The 18221-nt window shown below is 37.7% G+C and overlaps 1 protein-coding gene and 1 long non-coding RNA gene across 2 annotated transcripts in view; both read right to left on the bottom strand.

The window, feature by feature from the left end:
• The window catches only part of LOC141089607 (uncharacterized), a 112188-nt gene extending 105665 nt beyond the window's left edge, over positions 1–6523 (bottom strand). The window contains exon 1 of the long non-coding RNA XR_012232340.1: positions 6464–6523. This is a non-coding gene — a long non-coding RNA (uncharacterized lncRNA). The remainder of the gene's footprint in view (positions 1–6463) is intronic.
• A 5100-nt stretch (positions 6524–11623) lies between these two features.
• The window catches only part of TRDN (triadin), a 477806-nt gene continuing 471208 nt past the window's right edge, over positions 11624–18221 (bottom strand). Inside the window, exon 23 of the mRNA XM_073576110.1 lies at positions 11624–11751. Coding sequence (XP_073432211.1) covers positions 11624–11751 — 128 coding nt within the window. The remainder of the gene's footprint in view (positions 11752–18221) is intronic.

Consider the following 18221-nt stretch of genomic DNA (forward strand, 5'->3'; position numbering starts at 1 on the left):
AACTTACCAAGAAGGGTATCATGCTAAACATATTATAAAAATTAAAATGGTTAGGAAATCAAGAAACCTTCTGTCATATAAGCTATAAAGGAAATGAAAGTTAATAGAGAGGAGGGGAATGATAAGGATGAGTATCTGCATGTCTATATAATAGTGGAGAAACTTGATACAAAGAGATAGGTTCTGGACCTGTCCTGAAGGCTCATTGATTTGAATGGAAATTATGCAATACTTCATTCAGTCTGTTCGGTTGCTGCAGAGGAACTAGAACTTCACTGTCCGGTATCTCTACAGATTACTGCAGATCACTGGGGTCCCAATAAGGAATAACCAAAGGGACAAAAAATTTAAACAAAGTTTAGTCCTAGTTAGCACCCTTAAGAATCAGTGTAAAGAGGCCTTACTTTTATTTATGGCAACAGAGTAGAGATGAGCAGGTCATACAAAATTCAAATTTGCCTGTTCACGCGGATTTTCATGGGAAATTTGATTATCAGCAAAGTTATCCTCTGCTGATTTAATGTGCATAAGCATATGTATGAATTAAAAAATCCTTATACTCAACTCACTGCTCACCTCTCCGGCCCCCATTCTTCTCACCTTCACCAGTCCATTCTTCTCTATAGCTTCTTATCACCACTCTGAGCACTGAAATCCCCTTTCATACTTGGGCAAGACTTCCGACTCTGAGAAGGCCTGAGAAGGGTACTGAGCAAGCTGGCGAAAAGTTATGACATCATGTGACATTGCACATGCATGCACTGAACAGCACAAATGTTCCGGGACTCATGATGATGAGTGGAGGTGAGCAGTAAAGTAAGTGCAAATATTTTTTTCTTTTATTCTTTAAACTTTTGATGGCCCTTTACAGTTTAGAGTCCATGCGAAAATGAATTAGAAATAAAATCTGCATATTGACTAACTTAGATTGTTGTAATATTTGAATACAGTTCAATTCCATTCAAATATATTTACTCATCTCTACAATAAAGCAATCAACACATTTATTAGACCTGAATTCTGTCATAAAAACTTAAAAAAGTCACAAAATTTAGTCACTTGGAATTGCACCTAAATTTTGCAATTCTGCATCTTCACTCCAGTTTCTCCCAGCACTTACAAATCTATGATGTGTGGTGGCATTTGCTACATCACAATTTTTACCGCGGCATCTGCTGGAGTAAGATTTCAGGCAAGATGCACAAATAGATTTACACCACTTGTCCAATGCTCCTGAACCATCAAAAGGCACACACTTCGACAGGAATCAGGAGCACCTTTCTACAGCACATGCTGGACAATGCTGGTCTTGATGAATCAGTCCTATTGTCTCAGACAATTCCTGTAAAGCAGAAATAACATTCTACCATAATAACATAATGCCAACAGTCTAGCAAGGTGGTAATAATGGAATGCCAGGCTTTGTAAAAAAAAATTGTACCAGACCAAATGAAAGTAGTTTTTACTACAGTGAAATCACTAATTCTACTAGAAAGCCTGCAGCATGTGTCACTGTTAAAGCAATGTTACAAATATGAGTAAACTACTGTTTCATATCAAGCCACATAACAGACTGATTATGTAGGTATATGAAGAGTTTGCACACAACTATATAAGATGCTCTGGATTTTGCAGCTGTGTTTATTGTATTCCAAGTAGGATGTTGTAAAAATGGTTTATTTCATTGCTTTTGAATAAACATTTTTAACAGTTCTCCTCAACCTAAATCTAAGGTCAACTCCAAGTATACCAATGCCAGTAACTGAAAAACATCAAACTATAAACAAGATATACAAGAATTTGGATTAACACTCTCTGGGATGACACTGATTAGCACTGAGCAGCTTGCAATGAATTGAAATACTTCAAGTTGCAGAAACATAATGATATTTTTCATTTTTTCCTCTAATACATGCAAAGTAATAAAAAAAATCCAACGGTGAAGTTGTAATAACTTAACCAAATGAAAAATTAATCTTATTTTTAGTTTATTACATGTAGAAGAAGGTGATACATCAATACTATATTGAGGTAGTTTAGTTACAGTAAAAACAGACACAATTTCTCCATATTTATTATGCATACTGTGCAATGTACAATATAATGATTGAGCCCAAAACAGTAAAGCTTTCAATTTATATTTTGTCTCAAAAAATAATAAAATTAGAAGATAACAGGTTGCCATGGTCAATTGTCTAAAAATAAAATCTATGTAGATCCTGGTTTTGACAGAGATTACTATATAACTTCACAACACCATACAGTACTAAGTTTTATCTATACTTTTATAATCTAAGATGCTAAATACAATGTGACTGTCACCATCTAACTAAATAGCTGGAACAAGAAGCTATAAAGTCAAAGTCAAATTAATATTCTGTGGAGAACGCTCCTCAAAACATAGTGATTAATGCACTATCACGATTGGTTCATCTCCTTACATATTAGAACTTTAATACCATCACGAGTTGCCATCTTAAAATGCTTGCTGAGTTTTTTCGTGTCTACTTATAAATCAGTGTAAATCCAAAGAAAGTCATTTCAATTATGATTTGCTTGCCAGCCTCTAATGCTCTGGTTTGCATCAAAGAGGAGGCAATTAAAGAATGTTCAAAAGCTCTTCAAGCTAACAGGTGCTGCCAATCAATACTGCAGCGATATCAAGAAGCCTTAGACTAATTAAAGTCATGATCTAAAAAGAATTTCAGATGGACTCACTGTCATGACAAGCACAGATTGCTTGAAATTGTTCCAAATTTTGAAGGAAGTTGGTACAACAGCAATATTCAATATATCGACTACTGAAGTGTAGAAACACTTTATCTAAGCAAAATGTTATTTTTCTAGAACTTTTCTAGAACTTGGAAAATTATTTGAAAAGTAGTTCTGCATTGAAGGACAAGGTCACATAAAGTAAATTATTTATTTCATAATGTGCAAATCCAATGATAAATATCTTCTTAGTTTGAGCAGATTTCTTGCAAACATAAAAAAGTTATGTATTTAGCAAAAAAAATGAAAAACGTAGTGAGTCACAATATGTAGAATATATACGTGTCATCCCTCTAAATTTAGCCCATTTTATCTAATATAGTTTAAAAGGACCCACCAATTGATAACATACCCTACAAGTAGGTCATCAATGTCATATCAGTTGAGGTTCGACAACCTGCACCTTCTCTGATCATCTGTTATCAGCCCTAGTGGTAGGTATGTGTAAATAACATACAAATCTGGAAAACCTCAGCTCTGTACATAGTGCAGTGTGCACCATGGCCGATTACTGGAGCTCTGGGATTGAAGTGAATCAGAGTTGAGCTGCAGTAACTGCGAATGGTCACAACATAGACTACTGTTCCAGCTTACTGGTGGGGTGCAGGGTTCTCCACTAATCTTATATTTATGCCATCTAGGTTAGGGATAACACAAGTGTATAAAAAAATCATCCTGATTTTCATCCAAAAAAGTGGGGCTATTTTCTTCCTCACTTGTCATCTGTATGCTGTCCGTATGTAGGATGGTGGCCCAGCTTGGGGGGTGGTCCCTTGTTTACTGCGAACAGACGTCACAGACACGAGACGGAGGGAGATTACGGGTACAACAGGTCCAAGTTTATTGGCTGTCCTTCTGACGACCTCAGCAATACACCGCAGCACTTCCACAGCTCTCCGTATTCAGACCCGGGTACATACACCTTTCTTCTGTCGTGACGTTTGTCACGGTTCTGTCACTGGGGGCTGCCCTAGGTCTAACTACCACCAGCACTTCACCGGTCAGATGTCGTCATCAATTTGGTACCCCCGGGGCCTCGTCTGTTCTGTTCTGCTATTCTTCGTGTCGGGGCCACCCCCTGACTTCTTTTCTCCTCAGTCCCCTTGATGAGCTCTCCAACACTGACCACACTCCTTCACAAACTCATCTCCTCCTGAGCTCCTCACGGGACTGGACCTTTCTGGAACCCTCCTGTCCTATTTATAATCTTCCCGGTTCCCTGTAACCCCGCCCCCCATGACTAACGGTTTCTAGAGCCATAAGCTACTGTCAAGTCCTGTACTCACACTCCCCCCTGCCATCTTGTGGTCATACCAGGGTACTGCACCCATTCTACACTTTTCCCAGCTGTTTCCCTTCTGTCATAACTAACATCTGTCTACAGTGCACAAACCGTCCCTCTTCCTTCTGACAAGTCCGTTCGTCCGGTCACCTTCCCCACACGTATACAATATGTTTTTTAGCAAGCAGCTATTAGTCATTTCCAGGACCATTTACAGGACCATTTACAGTTTCCTATTTTATAGAATTGCAATGTATCCATAAAAACTGGATTGCTATACATTGGCAGAAGAAAATCTGTCAGTGAAAATAATCATCCATCTGCACTACCTTATTGAATAACATTGGTCCAAGTGTTATCTGATAAAACAGCATATAGCAGTCATCTGATTTATACTCCCTTGTGCACATGCCCTAAGGATAGGTAATCAATATTTTAGTAGAGGATAACCCCATTACAAGGATATTTTAATTTCATACATTTTCATCATATCTATAGTCATAAATGTCTAATGGATGCATCCATCTCTAGAACAGCAGCAATCTACCTCTGTCCTTCTTTGTGAGGATAATTTTGGCTGCTAAATTATAGTGGAGCATATACAAAGAGGTAGCCGAGCATTCATTTCTATGGAGGTCATGAGAAAGTGTGTGTTCGTCATCAGTTATACATTGTCTATCACTAGATTGTTTGAAGCCCATAATGCCATTTGGTGTGAGAAAAACTTACAGCTCTTTTATAGTTGGTGATATTGTCTGCTATTACTACCTCTTACGATTGGGTATGTAAGTACTGACTACTCTAACTATACTTGCCTTTCGTCCATACCTAATGAATATTCTCTGATCTTTTGTAAGGTCCTTGAAAGTAATAATGTGCTCGCACTTTGCATTGATTGCACATGTATTTATGAATAATTAAGATTACCTCTGAGGTGTCTTTTTTCTAAGCTAAACAAGCCCAACTTTTACAACCTCTCTTTTTAGGAAAGACATTCCATCCCATGCTATAATTTTGTTGCCCGCCTTTACTGACTCTGATTACCCAAAATCTTTTATAAAATGAGGAGCCCAAACACTATATCCCATATAGGCCTTACAGGGAATTTATGGAGAGGTAATGTAGATTTTTCGCTCTTTTTATACACTGTTATTATCTTGTTTTCTTTTGCGGCTACTGCCTGACATTGAGTACTGCTGCTCAGCTTACCTGTAACTAGAGTATCCAAGTCCTTCTCCTGTTCTGAGGTCTGAAGTATACTCCTATTTAATGTATATGCAGCAAAAAGAATACTGTAGCCTAGGTGCATCACTCTACATTTATAAGCATTGAAGCATCCACCTGCCATGTGTTTGCTCATACAGATTTCTTATCTAGATTTATTTACTTTAATTGTTTCTTATTTAATTTTGTTTGCTTATATAGTGCTCTTAATTTCACAGGGCTTTACTAAAATTACAGAGGCATGTAAATGTTTGGGCACCCCTGGTTAATAGTACTGTTATTGTGAACAGTTAAGCAAATTGAAGATGAAATGATCTTAAAAAGGCGTAAAAGTTAAAGATGACACATTTCCTTTTGTAACATATATATCTATCTTCTTCATTTTAAAAAATATTAAAAGGAAAATGGGGAAAATCAAAAGTTTGGACTAGCTGCATGGTTAATACCTAGTAGCATTCCCTTTTGAAAGTATCACAACTTGTAAACACTTTTTGTGCCACACAAGAGTCTTTCAATTCTTGTTTGAGGGATTTAATCCATTCTTCCTTGGAAAATTGTTCCTGTTCTGTGAAATTCCTGGCTTGTCTTACCTATACTGTACTTTTAACCTCAAGTTGAAGCACACTTGTGTTATGCAGAAGGACAATAATCCTAATCCAAAACACACAAGCAAGTCCACCTCTGAATGGATTAAAAAAACAAAATTAAGACTTTGGAGTGGCCTAGTCAAAGTCCTGACCTTAATCCGATTGAAATGTTGTGGCATGACCTTAAAAAGGCAGGTCATGTACAGAAACCCTCCAATGTGTCTGAGTTCCAACAATTCTGCAAAGATGAGTGGGCCAAAATTCCTCCAGAGCGTTGTAAAAGAGTCATTGCCATTTATTGTGAATGCATGATTGCAGTTGTTGCTGCTAAGGGAGGACCAGCCAGATATTAGGTGTAGGGTGCAAACACTTTATTGCAGGACCCTGTAGGTTTGGATTTCTTTTTCATTTTATAATAAAGACCTTCATTAAAAACCTGCATTTTGTGTTTACTTGTGTTTTCTTTGTCTAATGTGTAAATTTGTTTGATGATCTGAAACATTAGGTGTGACAAACATGCAAATGAATAGGAAATTAGGAAGGGGGCAAACACTTTTTCACTCCACTGTATAATGAACTTTGACATAATATGCCATACCTGCTTTTATCGCTTTCTTTTTTTCAGGCACCACCTTCTCTTTTTCTTTTGCTGTTACTGAAATAGTGAAATAGGTAAAAGCTTAGAAAAATTATATTTAAAGGAGTATTGTGGCATATGCACTAGATTTGCCAGAGATGCCTGTTAGATGTGTGCCTCATCTCTGGTGCCCACACCTATGTCTACAAGCAGTTCTAATTATCCTGCTGCCTCTGTGAATGAAGAGATGTGCTCATACAGTATGGAAAACAATAATTTGATACGTTGCAGATTTTGCAAGTTTTAACACCTACAAAGACTGGAGACATCTGTAATTTTCACTTCAACTGTGATAGAGAATCTTAAAAAGAATCCAGATAATCATATTGAATGATTTTTACATAATTAATGTGCATATTATTGTATGAAATAAGTATTTGATACAACAGAAAAAACAGAACTTAATATTTTGTACAGAAACCTTTGTTTGTAATTACAGAGGCCAGCCCTTTCCTGTAGTTCTTGACCAAGTTTGCACACACTGCAGCAGGGATTTTGGCCCACTCTTTCATACAGATCTTCTCCAGTTCATTCAAGTTTTGAGGCTGTCGCTGGACAACACTGAGTTTCATCTCACTTCAAAGATTTTCTATTGGTTTGAGGTCTGGAGACTGGCTAGGCCACTTCACGACCTTGATATTCTTCTTACAGAGCCACATCTTAGTTATGTGTTTCAGGTTGTTGTCATGCTGGAAGACAGCCATGACCCATCTTTAATGCTTTTCCTGAGGGAAGAAAGTTGTTGGCCAAAATCTTGTGATACATGACCTCATCCATCCCCCCATCAATACAGTGAAGTCATCTTGTACCCTTTGCAGAAATCCACCCTCAAAGCATGATGTTTCCCCCACTATGCTTCACAGTTGGGGAAGTGTTCTTGGGGTTGGGCTCATCCTTCTTCTTCAAAACATGGCATTTGGAATTGATACAAAAAAGTTCTATTTTGGTCTCATTTGACCACTATACCATCTCCCATGCCTTGTCTGGATCATACAGATGGTCTCTGCTGAATTTCAAATGGTTCTAGACATGTGCTTGTGTGACAAGGTGGAGCTTACATGCTCTGCAGGATTTTAATCCATGACGCCGTAGTGTGTTACTAAAGGTTTTAGACTGGGGTCCCAGCTCTCTTTAAGTCATTGACCAGGTCCTCCCATGTAGTTCTAGACTGGTTCCTCACTTTTCTAGGAATCTTCCTTATCCCACGAGACAAGATATTGCATGGAGCCCATGACCGAGGAAGATTGACAATCATCTTGCATTTCTTCCATTTTCTAATAAGTGATTGCCTTCTAACCAAGCTGCTTGCCTATTTCCTGTAGCCCCATCCTAGCCTTGTGTAGGTGTACAAATTTGTCCCTGAGTTTCTTAGACAGTTCTTTGGTCATAACCATTGTAGAGGTTGGAGTATGATTGATTTAGTGTGTGGACAGGTGTCTTTTAGACAGGTAACAAGTTCAAACAGGTGCAATTAATACAGGTAATGACTGCAGAGTAGGAGTGCTTCTTAAAGAAAAACTAACAGGTCTGTGAGTGCCAGAATTTCTGCTGGTTGGTAGGTGATCAAATACTTATTTCATGCAGTAAAATTCAATTTAATTATTTAAAAAAAAATTCAATGTGATTTTCTGTATTTTGTAATTTTTTGCTAGAATTTGTCGCTCACAGTTGAAGTGTACTGAAGATAAAATTTACAGACTTCCCCATTCTTTGTAGGTGGGAAAACATGAAAAAACAGCAGTGTATCAAATACTTATTTTCCCCACTCTATGTGCGGCTCATTCTTGTCATGCGGCTGCTATGCAGGTGGATGCAAGCTCCACTGGATGGCAATAGAATGGAGGGATGGCTGCATACAGCAAAAACAGACCTGCAGCACAGCAGTGTGGCTACCACCAGATGGCAGTGGGATAGTAAAACAAGCTGGGTGGATATTAGTCTGTAGTGCAGTACCAAAGGAATAAGCAAGCACAGAGTCAGAAACATCGGTCAGGAGCAGATATGCCAAAGACAAAGGACAAACAGCAGGTCAAGGTCCAAGCCAAGTCAAATACCAGAGAGTCAAAACACGAGAAGGGGAACACAGAGTTGGAACAGGAAGAGGAGAATAAACACGGTTACAGTCAGCAAAAGCAGCAGGACATATCAGGACAAGCAGAGTCAGCAACACACGCCATAGGCAGAAACTATAACTGACACCACCTGCAGGATGCACTGGAGAGAAATAGCTGGCCTGAAGCCAGAACAAAGCAGAGAAAAGTTAACCCTTGACATGATCAGACTGGGAATGAGAGACAGGATACAAAACCCATCCTGGATCATGACAATTCTGTTTAATACCATTAGATGACCAAAATCCAAATGGGAATAACCAGAAAACCATCATAATAGGTGCATTTATTAGACGTGCCTTTTCTGGGGCAGCTGCGGGCTGCTATTTTTAGGCTGGGCGTCAATATCCATGGCCCGACTGAGAATACAGCCCCGAGCTGCCTGCTTTAGCTTGGCTTATTGTCAAAAATGGGGGACAACCCACACTGTTTTCTTTAATTATGGCATGGGGACCCCTCTATTCTTCATAACCAGCCATGATAAAGGTTAGAACTGGGAGCTGGTATTCTCAGGCTAGTACTCCCTACAACAACAGGCATAGGCTGATGGGAGTAATACATTCCCATCAGCCAATGTTGGTGACTAGAGCAAACCATTTTATCGCCAGTCACAGCTGTTGGCTCACGCTGTCACCTGACAGAGTGGGAACCACAGCTTTCTGACCAATGGTAATGATATTACCACCAATCAGTGCCAGTGTTTACTGCACTGTCATGCAGATTACAGAGTGGCAAACAACAGATGTTTGAGCCAGTCATTCATCTGAATGGGGTCCGGGTTCAGGTTTGGATTCGAGTACAGTATTGGTACCCGACTCAAACTTTTTTTAGATCTTCAGCCAAACCCATCGGACCTGAGCATCCACGGGTTTGCCAATCACTATCCTCAATCAATTCATCTAAGGGTACAGTGAGCATGTTGATACCACTTGTGCCTTACAGAATTTTATACCATTGGGTGGTGAAGAAAGAATAATTAAATTTTTACCTCTAAAATGTTGTTTAGCCCCATGTTTATAATTTTTATAAGGAATAATAGGAAAAAATAGATCTCGCAGTTTGTTGTGCAATTTCTTCTGAGTGCATCAATATACCACATCCACATGTAATCGGTATATACATTTCAGGCACAGTGCAAAGCTCAGAAGGGAAGTAGTACCATATTATAGTGTAGATTATTCTGTTATAGTTTGTGGGTCCTATTACCCTCTCAAAGAAATCTTCAAGTGCTAGAACATCAGAACACCCCCATAAGTGCCCCTATTTTGCAAACTATAGCTCTGAATTAATTAATCTAAGGGTACAGTGAATATAATGACACCATGAATGTGTCACATAATTTTATACCATTGAGCAGTACATATTTAGCACAAGAATTTTGTTTTAGACCCAGATTTTACATTTTTACACTGTGAAATTGGTAAGAATGGCACTAAAGTTTGTCAAATAATTTCTGTTGAACATGGTAATACTGCACATGTGTCTGTATAGTACTGCTTACACGCACAGCGAGACTTGGTAGAGAATACCAAATTATCTGAGGCATCACAGAGATCCTTAAAAAAATTCAATTTTCATTCCAAAATTATTAAAACATCACAGCATTGATGAGACAAAAATAGAGCAACATTTTGGCCAAATGGCCTTTCTCAAGTCTAAATTACAGTTACAGTGAAAGGCCATTTGGCTTAAACATTGCTCTATTTTTGTCTTTTCGCTGTTGTGATGTTTTAAATATTTTCATGGTACCCTGCCAAGTAACACAGTTTGCGGACTCCATATACAGATCCCTTAAGTGCAAGAAAAGCAGAATCCTCACTCTAGTGACCCCATGTTAGAAATTAAACCCCTCTTGGAATTTATCTACAGTTGTTGATTTTGGCTCCATGGATGATTTCTATAAACAAGCAGCAGTGAATGTTGTTGAATGAAAATTGCAAATCTGCCATTTTTGTGCCCAGTACATTGTAATGCTCATACATTATGCTGAGCTTATGCTTTTGGAGACATGTTCCAGTAAATTAACCAGGCTCTCATCGCTACAGAAATTACTAAACATGTGGATGCTAAATGTGATTAGGCACACTGTGGAGCTCAGAAGGGAGAGGGGCATTTGGATTTGGGAGCACAGATTTTGCTGGATTTCTTTTGGCGTTGAGGAGCCATAGCACTTTTCTGAAGCCCTAATGCTGCCAGTATCATAAAAATCCCATATATTTATATTGACATTCTGTATGATGGATCTGAATGAAGAGATTTTTTTCCTGTGGATCGAGGTGAAATTTTTTTTGGGAACGTTTTTCATAAATTTTGGATCACCTTTATCTTGTGCTCTGCGCTGAGCACTTACATCAGGCTTTCCATCTAAATGTCAAAATTACATGAATCTCACCAGATGTCATGAATCAGATAAAACCCCAGACAGGTCCATTCACTATAACGAGGCAGCAGAATTACTATAGACTCCAACTGTCCTTTGCTCAGTGTTGTACTTTTCAGAGGTGCTCAAAACTGAGGATGACCGTGCTTTTATGCACACTTGAAAATACTTGATTTAATTTATGATACTTTTAAAACTTTAGTCACTGGTATAATTAATTGCAATGCACCATACCTGCAATGTATTATACCTGTCAGTGCTGCACTGACAGAAGCCTCTTAAACCTAAGCAGGTCTCCATAGCTAGCAGACACAGATATGATAAATTTGGATTGTCATGACAATGATCGTGCACTCGCGATGATGTCATGGGGCACCGATCGGAAGGGATATGGATCACTATTGTTCTCAACATTTAGGGGGGTTAAATGGCCCCGGGCAGTGCATGCACTGCTTCTGGCAGTTACAAATGGAGCTCAGCTATCACTTAAGCCGAGCTCCCTTCTGCGATCATGCGGGCACTGTTCCTTTGCTCCCATGGCGTATGATCACCACAATATAAATTTACATAATTTTGAGTGAATCCCTTTTCCGACCATGATGTCAACTTAAGTCAAATGTCGTGAAAGGGTTAAACATAAATCAATTCCTCTAATGACAAAATAGAAACCAAATAGTCATCTTTGTATTTCATACCTGCTTTCTTTGGCTCTTTAATAGCTTTCTTCTCTGGAACTTTTTTCTTAAGTTCTTCTTTCACTGCAATGTAGTAAAAATCTAATTATATACGGAACTTAAAAATTTTTGTAGTCATTTAGGTTATCAAAAGTGAATGAAAATGTTGATGAGTTTCTTCAAACAACTGTAGCCATATAGTGTCTGTTGTCACAGACAGAATCATTTCTTGTAATTATTCTAATTAATCCCAAAGTGTATAGTAGGTTAGATTTGATTAAAACACCTTCAAAAGTAATTTTCAATTATACTTCCAACCATAAAATCAACAACTCTCATATAGAACATAGAGAATGCACCTCACTAAAGGATCCCACATAATATCTTAACTGATTACCTACTCTGCACTGTGCACGTGTTGTAACAAGGGAACTGTAATTGACTCTCCACCACCCCTATGACTGAAAATAAGTGACTACAGGGCGAATATAATTTCATTTTCTCCCAGTAGCTGCTTTTATAATAAACCAACCTAACATGATTTAAACACTAGTTACATTTAGATTACTATTAGATCTTCAAATGTTTCTATACAAATGCACAAAGCACATGCAAAAGCAATGGGAACTGGAACTACTAATGCAAGAAAAGAAATATGATGTCATTAGAATCACTGAAACTTGGTGGGACGATACACATGATTGGAATACAAGGCTAGAAGGATACAACTTATTTGTGAGAAACAGACTTGATAAACGATGAGGAGGTGTCACATTGTATGTTATAAAATCATATATCTGCACAGAGATCCAAGCTTCAGAGACTGGGCGTTTTGTGGAAACTATTTGGGTAAGAATACAAGGGGAGAATAAGGGAAAGGGCTCCATTGTAGGCATTTACTACAGGCTGCCTGTGCAAGCAGAAGATATGTATGAACACTTTATGCATCAAATGGCCAAGTTCTCCAAAAAATATGACATAGTGGTCATGAGAGATTTCAACTATCCAGACATTGGTTGGGATTCTCTCTCAGGCAAAACTAACAAGTCAAGCAAATTCTTATCCGCTCTTTCTAACAATTTTATCTTCCAAAAGTTAGGGGAGAAAACAAGGGGATGTTCTACCTTGGATTTAATCCTTATAAACAGGGAGGGAATGGTTGAGGAGGTAAGAGTGGCTAGAGCCCTAGGAGGTACAACCACACTATTTTAGAATTTTGGATAACTAGAGGAGGAAGACCTCTGAAGACTCAAACTTCTAGGTTAAATTTCAGAAAGGCAGGTTTTAAGGGACTCAGAGAGAGAAATGGAGGGATCCAATGGCTGGATATCCTTAAGGACAAAAATGTCTAGGAAGGATGGGAAATTTTGAAAAATGAGATTATCAAAGCACAATTACAAAAAGAGGGAAGAATATGAAGCATTTAAGGAAACCAGGATGGAACGTGCTAAAAAGGAAAAAAGAAATGTGTATCAAATGGATAGAGGAAGGCATATCTAAAGAAGAATATATTGCTGTCTGCAGAACCTGAAGGGGACACATCAGATTACTAAAGCTGACAATAAATTAAGGCTTGCAAGAGACATAAAAAGCAATAAAAAAGGATTTTGGGGATATGTCAAAAGTAAAAGGAAAGTCAAAGATGCTATAGGATTTTTTACAAGATGAAAATGATGAAATGGTAATAAAGGATGTTGAGAAGGCCAAACTTTTAAATTCCTATTTTGCATCTGTTTCCTCTCAGAAAGGAAATGTAACATCAACTGATCTTCACAGTCCTATTAAAGGAATAGAAGAATCCAGGCTGTCTATAAACAGAAAGATAGTGAGGGAATACTGAGCTAGCATAAATGAATTCAAGTCTCCAGGTCCAAATGAATTACACCCCAGAGTATGGAAGGAGATAGCAGAATAAATTTTTGAACCACACTCCATTATCTGAAAATTCTTGGAGATCATGAGAAGTCCCAGAAGACTGGAGAAGAACAAATGTTTCTATCTTCAAAAAGGGGAAGAAGGTGGACCGAGGGAACTATAGGCCAGTGAGTCTGACTTCTATACCAGTAAAGATATTTGAACAAATTATTAAACAATATGTATGTACGTACCTGGATAAGAATCAAATGATTGACCAGAGTCAGCATGGGTTTTGTAACTAATGTAATGTCAAACTAACTTAATTTCCTTCTATGACAGAATCACTGACTGGGTGGTTCAGGGAAATTCTGTAGATATAGTATATCTTGACTTCGGCAAAGCATTTGACAAAGTATCTCACACCTTACCCTTTTAAAAAATGACTAAGTTTGGAATGGACAAGGCAACTGTTAGGTGGATTCATAACTGGCTTGGTGATCGGACCCAAAGAGTGGTCGTAAATGGCTGCACATCCAGTTGGAAGAATGTCTCAAGTGGGGTACCACAGGGGTCTGTTCTGGGCTCTGTATTGTTCAACATCTTTATCAATGATTTAGATGAAGGAATTGAAGGTACACTGATTAAATTTGCCGATGACACAAAGTTAGGAGAGATAGCTAGTACTAGAGGAGAGAGAGAGAGAATTCAAAAATATATAAATAAACTGGAGCAGTGGCAACAACTAGCAGAATGGTTTTTAACAGGGAAAAATGCAAAGTACTAGATCTGGGCAATAAAAATTAAAAAAGCATATACAGAATGAGAGGAATAGGGCTAAGCAACAGCACATGTCAAAAAGACTTGGGTATACTAATAGATCATAAACTAAACATGATTCAACAGTGTGATGCAGCAGCAAAAAAGGCAAATACATTTCTAGGATGTATTAACAGAACCATACAGTCTACATCACGTGAAGTCATTATGCCCCTTTAGTCCTCTTTGGTCAGACCTCATTTGGAATACTGTGTACAGTTTTGGGTAGAACATTTTAAAAAAGAGATCAACAAACTGGAGCAAGCTCAGATAAAAGCGAACAGAATGAAGAATTTGGGAATGTTTAGCTTGCAAAAAAGATGACTGAGCGGAGACTTAATAGCTGTCTACAAATATCTCAAGGGCTGTCACATTGTAGAAGGATCAACTTTATTCTTATTTGCACAAGGAAAGACTAGAAGCAAAGGAATGAAACTGAATGGGAGGAGACACAGATTAGATATTAGAAAAAACTTTTTGACAGTGAGGGTGATCACTGAGTGGGATGGGCTGCCATGAGAGGTGGTGAGTTCTCTTTCAATGGAAGTCTTCAAACAGAGGCTGGACAGACATCTGTCTGGGATGATTTGGTGAATCCTGCTTTGAGCAGGTGGTCGGACCAGATGACTCATGAGGCCCCTTCCAACTCTACCATTCTATGTTTCTATGATTCAAGTAAATGGAAATGTTGTAGCTGGCAGGTTCCTTTTAATCATTCACATTTTCACTTTTCTTTTTTCTTTGGTATTTATATGGTCTATAGTTTTATATATTAAATCTATTTGGCTAATTTGTAGTATATGCCGTCCAACTATAGGGACATTCTACTGTAGTTTAAGTATTCCTATTCCTTTAGAAATTGACCCCTGGCTCACTGCTTTTATCTGTACGAGTTTTTCACTTTTTTCAATTGTTTGATATATACTCTATTTCCTATAAAGTCATAATTAATTACATTTCATATTTTACTTTGATACAGTACTTTTTGTTTGGTATAAGTTTATACATTTTTTGATGCTGTAGTATTTTTTAAATAGAAGTGACCCTTTTTTATTATGTTTTGTAGATTTGCAATTTTTCAATAAGGAGATTAATGTTATAATTATTAAAATCTGCTGAATAGTAAAATATTGCTGTCCGTTCCCTCTTCTTAACTAAAATTAGTTTGTGTGGCATTCTATTGAGTACTACTAGTACAATGCTGTACTTTGTTTTGGCATCTATGTGCAAAAAGTAATTTATGACTACAAATCTAATGATTTAAGCTTCTTCTTTAGTGATATAATAAATTCATTTCAAATGAAGCATCGGAAATACAGTATATACAAAAAAACAAGATGATCTGCATTCTCTTAAGATTGATTTATAAAAATTCAATCATCTTTATGAGCGCAATCACATACTAATCATGACGAATATGATAAATCAGAATATTTTGATAGATAGCATTTGTTCAGTTTGTAACATCCTCCGAGGTGCAAATTACAGTCATATGTTAAAGTTTGGGCACCCCTATTAATGTTAACCTTTTTCCTTTTTTCTTTATAACAATTTTGGTTTTTGCAACAGCTATTTCAGTTTCATATATCTACTAACTGATGAACTCAGTTATATTTCTGGATTCAAATGAGGTTTACTGTACTAACAGAAAATGTTCAATCTGCATTTAAGCAAAATTTGACCGGTGCAAAAATATGGGCACCCTTATCATTTTCTTGATTTGAACACTCCTAACTACTTTTTACTGACTTCCTAAAGCACTAAATTGGTTTTGTAACCTCATTGAGCTTTGAACTTCATAGCCAGGTATATCAAATCATGAGAAAAGGTATTTAAGGTGGCCACTTGCAAGTAGTTCTCCTATTTGATTCTCCTATGAAGAGTGGCATCATGGGCTCCTCAAAACAACTCTCAAATGATCTGAAAACAAAGATTATTCAACATAGCTTTTCAGGGGAAGGATACAAAAAGTTGTCTCAGAGATTTAACCTGTCAGTTTCCACTGTGAGGAACATAGTAAGGAAATGGAAGAACACAGGTACAGTTCTTGTTAAGCCCAGAAGTGGCAGGCCAAGAAAAGTATCAGAAAGGCAGAGAAGAAGAATGGTGAGAACAGTCAAGGACAATCCACAGACCACCTCCAAAGACCTGCAGCATCATCTTGCTGCAGATGGTGTCACTGTGCATCGGTCAACAATACAGCGCACTTTGCACAAGGAGAAGCTGTATGGGAGAGTGATGCGAAAGAAGCCGTTTCTGCAAGCACGCCACAAACAGTCGCCTGAGGTATGCAAAAGCACATTTGGACAAGCCAGTTACATTTTGGAAGAAGGTCCTGTGGACTGATGAAACAAAGATTGAGTTGTTTGGTCATACAAAAAGGCGCTATGCATGGAGGCTAAAAAACACAGCATTCCAAGAAAAACACTACCCACAGTAAAATTTGGTGGAGGTTCTATCATGCTTTGGGGCTGTGTGGCCAATGCCGGCTCCGGGAATCTTGTTAAAGTTGTGGGTCGCATGTATTCAACTCAGTATCAGCAGATTCTTGACAATAATGTGCAAGAATCAGTGACGAAGTTGAAGTTACGCAGGGGATGGATATTTCAACAAGACAATGATCCAAAACACTGCTCCAAATCTACTCAGGCATTCATGCAGAGGAACAATTACAATGTTCTGGAATGGCCATCCCAGTCCCCAGACCTGAATATCATTGAACATCTCTGGGATGATTTGAAGCGGGCTGTCCATGCTCGGCGACCATCAAACTTAACTGAACTGGAATTGTTTTGTGAACAGGAATGGTCACAAATACCTTCATCCAGGATCCAGGAACTCACTAATAGCTACAGGAAGCAACTAGAGGCTGTTATTTTTGCAAAAGGAGGATCTACGAAATATTAATGTCACTTTTATGTTGAGGTGCCCATACTTTTGCACCGGTCAAATTTTGTTTAAATGCAGATTGCACATTTTCTGTTAGTACAATAAACCTCATTTGAATCCAGAAATATAACTGAGTCCATCAGTTATTAGATATATGAAACTGATATACCTGTTGCAAAAACCAAAATTGTTATAAAGAAAAAAGGTTAACATTAATAGGGGTGCCCAAACTTTAACATATGACTGTATGTGTCTGGGCAGACCAACGTTAAAGGGGCTGCCTCAAGTTTGAAAATTATCCCCTATTCTATGGATAGATGAGATGTTTGTTTTGTGGTTTGTACAGCATTCTTCTATTTGCATATTTTGTACATTGACACTGCATTTTTTTTACTTCACCATGGTGGTCATATTTCCTCTGTGCAAAACTTTGATAGAATATGTGAAATATAAAAAATAAAATAGAGTTGCATTTTAAATTCAAAAGCTTATTTGATAATCAGGATCTGTCTAATTTGAGCTGAGATGTCACTTAGCCAATATAAAAAAGAAAAACTAGGAAAATGAAAGGTTTAATTCAGGCCTTTTTATTTTCCAACAGTGTATATTTAGGATCAATTAATTATTGCTAAACAGCTTTAGATTATTTGCACGAGAGTATTTAAAAGCTTAATTGGGTAAAACGAATAAATGATCACAAGGCAAGTTGTTGCTCAGTAATAGTGAAAGTATATAATTTGCTGAAAGAAAGACATTTTCTCACTACTTCCCACCCATGTGTGATTCAGGATGCAAACGTTTAATTACGCTTTTCAAAGAATCAATAGCTTGCATCCAAACATCACAATGCACAGACTTCTTGAGCAATGATCACTCAACAACAATCCTTTCCTTCTACTGTATAGATCCGTGTGAGTTGTAGTACTATTGATGCACCAAATCATAGAACAAAACATGAGTACCCATGGGAGAACCCGGGAAACGAAAAAAGT

Source organism: Dendrobates tinctorius, unplaced genomic scaffold, assembly GCF_039654945.1.
Source record: "Dendrobates tinctorius isolate UK_male_01 unplaced genomic scaffold, ASM3965494v1 ptg000046l, whole genome shotgun sequence".
Taxonomy (NCBI): Eukaryota; Metazoa; Chordata; class Amphibia; order Anura; family Dendrobatidae; genus Dendrobates; species Dendrobates tinctorius.